Source organism: Coffea arabica, chromosome 5c (genome assembly GCF_036785885.1).
Source record: "Coffea arabica cultivar ET-39 chromosome 5c, Coffea Arabica ET-39 HiFi, whole genome shotgun sequence".
In the NCBI taxonomy this organism is placed as follows: Eukaryota; Viridiplantae; Streptophyta; class Magnoliopsida; order Gentianales; family Rubiaceae; genus Coffea; species Coffea arabica.
The window spans coordinates 15051885-15058784 of NC_092319.1; the positions used below are offsets into that span (position 1 = coordinate 15051885).

A 6900-nucleotide genomic window follows, 5' to 3' on the forward strand; every position below is an offset into this window, starting at 1 on the left:
ATAAGTAATTTTTGCTAACTATTGAGGGTCCGAGTAGGCAGACACTCCTTTTTTTTTTTTTAAGTCAATTAACACTTGTCTATTCCACCCCTAATTCTATTCTAAAAGGAAAGGCTCAACTGGACCTATTGAAAAATCAACCGATACTGAACCAGACACTCCCGTTGCTACCTGGGTTGACATTTACAATTCTTGTGTGAACTCGTACGTTATACCAAACATTTCAGACTCACTATTTTACTTACCTGAGCCGCTCTTCCCCTGCCCCCCACCCACACCGGTCTCCCTCGTCTCTCTCCTCTCCATTGATCTATAAATAGTTCAAAAGCTCAACTACCACACTTCAACCTCCATACACTGCTTCCTCTTCCAACATTTTCTCTTTTACTCCGCCCAAATTCACAGGTACCATTTCTCTGCACCATACTGCTTCTTCATTTTGATTTCTTTGTTTCTCTGTCTGCAGATCAGTTTTCGTTTCTTTATCTGCTAATGGGGTTTGAATTCTTGAAATTTAGTAATAAAGAGTTGATTAGATCCAATTGTCGTCCAATATCACTTGCTTTTGTTTTATGTTTTTATACATGTTTGTTGTTTAGCAAATTTGCGGAATCAATTTCTCACGTTGGATCAGAGGTCCAAAGATGGTTTGATTAGATTCTGTGTGACGTGGTTTTTTCTTTCCTTTCGCTGCGAAAGATTGCGAACTAATGAGTAATGTTTTGTTTGAATTTAAATTGATCAGGTTGTATTTGGTTGCAATATAAGCTTGTAGCATGGCCCCGGCAGCATCAGATAACTCAATAAAGCCTACTGGTATACTTATTTCTTTAGTGAATATATCTTGGGACTATAATTTCCTGTTGCAATCTTTCATCTTGACTGGAGGGTTTGTAGGAATTCTTGTTTATATAAGTGTAAAAAGGTTTATTTGTTTTAAGCCTGGGTGGAAAGGAGGAAAATTATTTTTCCGAGTGTTCTAAATTTTGTATTTGACATTGGAATGGGAATTTTCTGAATTCTATGTATATTTCGATGTAGTAGTCATTTTATAGGAAAAAACCAGCTGCATTGAGTTCCTTTGGATTTCATTAGTTCTACTTAATCTGGGGAGTGGGGTAAATCCTTTGCTCCATGGATCCCCGGGTCATAGGAGTTAATCTTTTTGTTACTAAAGTCATTTCGTAAGTTCCAATATTTGCTTTTGCGCTAAACCTTGGCATTTTAAAATTTTGATAGATGTATGCATCGTTGGCGTAGCCCGTACCCCAATGGGTGGTTTTCTTGGCTCACTTTCATCAATACCAGCAACAAAGCTTGGATCTATAGCTATTGAGCGTAAGATTTTAGTTATTTCGTTTTTTATGGTGCAGTTATATATTTTTTGGCTTCAAAGTTGTGCTTGTAATCATAATAATTCTCTTTATTTGGGTCCAAACTTTAGGTGCTCTTAAAGGAGCTAATGTTGATCCTTCACTTGTACAAGAAGTTTACTTCGGAAATGTGCTCAGTGCAAATTTGGGTCAGGCTCCTGCCAGGCAAGCAGCATTGGGTGCAGGAATACCCAATACAGTGATTTGTACGACGATTAACAAAGTTTGTGCCTCTGGAATGAAAGGTCTGAAATCCACATAGTCAACCATGGTTAATTTCCCTTATAAAGCCCTCTTTCTTGACCATTAAAAGTCACAGTTGGCATGTATATGATTTTAACCTTTTTTCCTCATTGCAGCAACTATGCTTGCTGCACAGAGTATTCAGTTGGGTATTAATGACGTTGTTGTAGCTGGTGGCATGGAAAGCATGTCCAATGTCCCCAAGTACCTGGGAGAAGCAAGGTGAGCATTCATCACTACAGCAATACTCACCATTTTATCCTGTTTTGAGTGGAGCTTGGCTACCTATTATTTTTTTTTGAATTATGATTAGTGACTAATGGTCTGGCTACCATTCTGAAAATCCATGACATGGTGGTGTTCAAATTCCTTTGACTCATAATTAAGACCTTTCTTTTATGAAGAAATAATATTGTAATTATCCTGTGAAAAACAAAATTGATATCCTTTGGTATAATTCTGTCCCTACGATATTGCTGCCTTAAGGAAGGAACTATCAACCTCATATGCTGCTGTAGCTATTAGTGTTGCTCTTGCTGTATTTCCTTTTCTTTTCCTTTTTTTTTTTAAATTAAAATTGGGTAATTGGGTTTGAGTATGAGGGCAAAACATGGAGGTTGGTAAATTTTGACCACCTTACATTTGCTTTTATCTGATAACAGGGATTTTTATGAGTATTTTGTCATGCATTTGACATATAAGGAAACTTCAGGAGTATTGAAAATCATGTGTTTCTGTCAACTTTGATCTGTTAATATTAATGCTAACAAAGATGCTAAAGACATTAACCTTACACATATATTTCTTCCCTGTTTTCCTTAGCCTCTTAGAAAGATAACTTAAGTTTGCGACCCTAAACTTCTTAGGCAGCATTTGTAATACCATACTACTTAGATTAGCTGTTAATAGTTTTCTGTGGGTTGGTATTTGAACTTCTTATCCTCTTCTATTTATATCATGCTAAAATAACCCATTATCTTGATAATTTTGCTGGACACTTTAGATCTGTTCCAGGAGTGATAGTAGTAGTTTTAATCTTGGCAGATGATAAGCCCACAAGCTGTTTCTACAAATTGATGATATCAGAACATGTATTGATTGTTGACCTATTTGCAGGAAGGGGTCTCGACTTGGACATGACACGCTTGTTGATGGAATGATGAAAGATGGACTGTGGGATGTATACAATGATTATGGCATGGGAGTTTGTGCTGAATTATGTGCTGAAAATCATAGCATAACTAGAGAGGAGCAGGTTTATTTCTATTGATGATATGGATACACAATGGTGTACATGTTCTGTTTACTTTATGAAAAGCATTATAAGCAGTTGATGTACAAAAACATGGATATGTTACCTCTTTCTATCTATCGTTTTGTTCCCTTTCAGTATCTTGTCCTTCCCACCCTTTCTAGGTAGTGTTGTATCTTATAATACATTTGTTCAGGATGATTACGCAGTTCAAAGCTTTGAGCGTGGCATTGCTGCCCAAACTAGTGGTGCCTTCTCATGGGAGATTGCGCCAGTAAGATCTTTGAACTTTAATTACTTGCTTTTTATGGCCTTTCTTGCTGAAGGGAATAAACCTGTAACCCGGTATGGCAGGTCGAAGTGTCTGGTGGAAGAGGAAGGCCTTCAACTGTTGTTGATAAAGATGAAGGTCTAGGAAAGGTGACTATATTGTCTTCCATTTCATATGCATGCATAGGGTTTACAGATAAAGCTTCCCTGTTCATGCATGTTTCTTTCCTGAAGTTGCTTCTTAGTGACCAATTCATCCATGTGGTCTAAAACAAGAAAACCATGAAAATGACGAAACAGATATAATGAGTATTTAAACTATGGGTGCTGTAATGAGTATTTAAACTATGGGTGCTGTCAGTTTGCAAAAATGAATGATTTTTTGTTTCATCCATATTAAGTTGCTGTCCGTAGCATAGTCTGGGGACAGAAAAGTAATAGCACATATTACAAGAGGAAGGATAATTATGGGGATCAAGGATGTAAATGATGTAGTCAGTTAACAGAAATTTAACAAATATTGTTTGGTGTATTAATATACATATGGTGATGCATAAAAATACTTCTTACCTACATAATTGCTTTTAGGATACTAATATGTCACCAATTACTCTCTCCTGCCAGTTTGATGCTGCAAAGTTGAGGAAGCTCCGTCCAAGTTTCAAGGAAACTGGTGGTAGTGTTACAGCTGGCAATGCTTCCAGCATAAGGTTTGTTATTGGTTTGCCCCCCTTTTGTCGTACTTCATGTTATTTACAGTAATCATGCTTGGTGCAATCTAAGATTGTCTGGTGATTTAGTATAACTCAATCTGTAGGATCTCACTGATGGTAAAAGTAGTAATCTCCCCTGCTACTGGCTAAAGATATATTGGATTGACTGGTAAATGTATTCGATTTTACTGAGAGAAGTAGAGAATCAGGTCTCTTGGTTTCACATGTGTTAAGCTAGATATGCTTGACGTACCAGAATTGTTTATTGGAAATATTGTTCAGGATATTTACGTTTCTTGTTGATGGTATAACAACTTGAAAATCATCTTTAAGTCTTTTAGCAACTTGTGCTTTTCTCTTTCAGTGATGGTGCAGCTGCTTTAGTCTTAGTCAGTGGAAAGAAGGCCGTTGAGCTTGGGCTACAAGTGATTGCAAAAATCACAGGATATGCTGATGCAGCTCAGGTACAGCATAAACTTATGTGTTAGAATCTATCCAATTTCAGGAGATAAATGAGCCTTTACTTACAATATGTTTTGCTATTGAAAGTATTAAAATTATCCAGATCACTTTCAGCATGTTTCTCTCACTTTACGTGTCATATTATTTCTGGTATTTGAAGTGCAATAGCAGGTTTTATCATGAATTCCTACCCTCTCTCTCTCTCTCTGTCAGTTCCGTCTCTGCATAACATCATGTCATTTAAGGTGCTTGAAAAAGTTTTTTTTTTATAATCTAATGGATTGCACTTTTACAGGCACCAGATTTATTTACAACTGCACCTGCACTTGCAATCCCAAAAGCTATTTCAAATGCTGGCTTAGATGCTTCTAAGATTGATTACTATGAGATTAATGAAGCCTTTGCGGTATGCTTGTTACCTTTTTTCAATTTCTAAGCATCTAATTTATCAATAAATGCCAATGATAAGCTTGTTATTTGGCATGCAGGTTGTGGCTCTTGCAAATCAAAAGCTTCTTGGGCTTAATCCTGTAAGTTTTTGGGCTTTCATGCCTGTGGCTTTCATTTTTCTGTTCTGATGTCACTGCAATGATGCTTGCATATTTGTTGGGTGTTTCCATTATGAAGCTTTTTCCTTATGTAATGTACTTGTCAAGTGAATGGAATGTGAATTTCAACTGTCAGAACAAGATGCACATGCTGTTTTCATACATGTGTATGTTTTTGTACTAACATGTTTTACAATTTTGCTGTTTTTTTTTTTTTTCTGGTTTCACTTCTGTATACTGCATTTATCATCATAATCTTCAACTTCAAAATGGTCAAATCACTAAAGTACTTAAGAAGACGCTTTTTAAGTCACAAAATCCTAATTTAAGTTTTTTAGAATGTTATCATGAAGTTATAGGATGAGCTTCCTAACTCATTGAGAAAGCACCAAATATGGGAACTGCTGTCATTCGTTTTCTTCGTTATGTGTCCCTTTTCCATCTCTGATCTTTAGTTTTCCCTTGTTGGCCTTAGCTTGAGATGGTTAGTGATATTTTCATATTGAAAACATACAAGGATTCTGTTAAACTTAGATAGATCAGCGATATTTTCACAAAATGCTTGAGACATGTGGGATGCGTTGCTTCTGTTTCTGATAACCTTTAGGTGATATGTTGACCATCAAATCCTATTGGCAATAAGATTGTCCATATGTGGTTATTTATATTGCTCTTTTTTTTTCTTTTTAAATTGGGCAGGAAAAAGTCAATGTACATGGTGGAGCCGTATCATTGGGGCATCCTCTAGGATGCAGTGGAGCTCGTATCTTGGTCACACTCTTGGGGGTATGTTACCATAAACAGTGGCTTGTTAGTTTCTAATGGAACTTGATTAAATTTCGAAGCATGGGGCTCAAAAAAGTTCGATTCATAAAAGAAATAGTTGAGTGATTCAATCATCCTTGGTCCTTGAACTGGCAGAAAAGTGGTTGGTTTACATGATGTGTCAAGTGGGAGGCAGTTTTTACATTGAAACCTATGTGTTTTAGATTTGATGATACTATGTGACTTTAGCCATCTAACTAAACGAGAATATTTTTCTAGTTTGAGAAGCTCATTTGAGTTCTGATGGTTACAGGTTCTGAAGCAGAAAAATGGTAAATATGGAGTTGGAGGTGTTTGCAATGGGGGAGGAGGTGCTTCAGCCCTCGTTTTAGAGCTTGTCTAATCTGCTGCATGATTGCCAAGTCAGGAGAATTGTGATCAGTGAGAATATGTGTAAATCTTTTATTCAAATCTATCTCTCTCTCTCTCTCTCTCTCTCTCTCTCTCTCTCTCTCTCTCTCTGTCTCTCTCTTTTCCCCTTTTGTGTGTGTTTTTGGATTGAGATATGCTATCATACATAGGTCCAAATGTTATGATATCCAAATTCGCAGTTAACTCAAGGTCTTTTGACATCTTAGAGTAGAAGTTTTTGAAGGGCCAGTAAAGCATGTAACATCAAAATTTTCCCCCCTCTTTGCAGGGTCACTGGCACAAGGAAGGACGTTACTGGCAAGCAGAGTCTCATCACAATCACTTGATTTTCTTCTTGTTACAAATTTTTTATGTTCTCGACAAATAATAGAATTAATATGAATGTAGCGAGGAATGTATCTTGTGTCTTCATTGCCTTCTCCTTGATTGTTAAACCGTTTCCGTAGTGTTAACCGATCTAGATGAGATGTTTTCTTATCTGAGGTGAATTAAAGGCAAGAAGAAATAGCTAATCTTTGGCATGTATTAGATATCAGCCTTATTCACCATTTTCATCCCTGAACTTTTATATTAAAATCAATTTCATCCTTTATGATTTATTTTTTTGACCAATGTGGTCGTTCAAGTTTAATTTGTTGTTCAATCAAAATCCTTTTGCAGCGGCTACCCGCTCTGAACGGCAAATAGTTGATCCGACTCTAATAATATGTCGGATCACTATTTTTTTATCCTAATCTGCTCCGCTTGTCATCGGGTACTTGATCCTCCGATATCCGAAAAATAGGGGTGGGTTTTAATTGACAATGCTGTTGGCCTTTAGCTAATTTTGGATTTAATATCTA

At 36.6% G+C, this 6900-nt stretch overlaps 1 protein-coding gene across 3 annotated transcripts; it reads left to right on the top strand.

The window, feature by feature from the left end:
- The first annotated feature begins 247 nt into the window (after positions 1 to 247).
- LOC113690449 (acetyl-CoA acetyltransferase 2) lies at positions 248 to 6670 on the top strand. Of its 3 annotated transcripts, XR_003448441.2 has the most exons (16): positions 294 to 405; positions 600 to 647; positions 746 to 816; positions 1240 to 1338; positions 1445 to 1618; positions 1733 to 1838; positions 2733 to 2871; positions 3065 to 3142; positions 3223 to 3288; positions 3763 to 3848; positions 4216 to 4315; positions 4609 to 4719; positions 4802 to 4843; positions 5561 to 5647; positions 5940 to 6079; positions 6327 to 6670. XR_003448441.2 is itself a non-coding variant. In XM_027208355.2 (15 exons), exons 2-14 carry the CDS (start codon positions 777 to 779, stop codon positions 6027 to 6029), a joined length of 1218 nt encoding a protein of 405 aa, XP_027064156.1. In that variant the 5' UTR covers positions 248 to 405; positions 746 to 776; the 3' UTR covers positions 6030 to 6067; positions 6327 to 6469. The 3 variants fall into 3 exon arrangements, 1 of the variants encoding a protein (XP_027064156.1); XR_003448440.2 differs by lacking the exon at positions 600 to 647 and having other exon boundaries at positions 248 to 405; XM_027208355.2 differs by lacking the exon at positions 600 to 647 and having other exon boundaries at positions 248 to 405; positions 5940 to 6067; positions 6327 to 6469.
- Positions 6671 to 6900: the final 230 nt, after the last annotated feature.

Bases quoted from the DNA above. Each gene is read 5' to 3' on its own strand.
- LOC113690449 (XM_027208355.2), top strand. From the start codon at position 777: ATGGCCCCGGCAGCATCAGATAACTCAATAAAGCCTACTG. The intron at 1,839-2,732 runs GTGAGCATTCAT...ACCTATTTGCAG, and splicing joins AAGTACCTGGGAGAAGCAAG to GAAGGGGTCTCGACTTGGAC. The intron at 4,844-5,560 runs GTAAGTTTTTGG...TAAATTGGGCAG, and splicing joins AGCTTCTTGGGCTTAATCCT to GAAAAAGTCAATGTACATGG.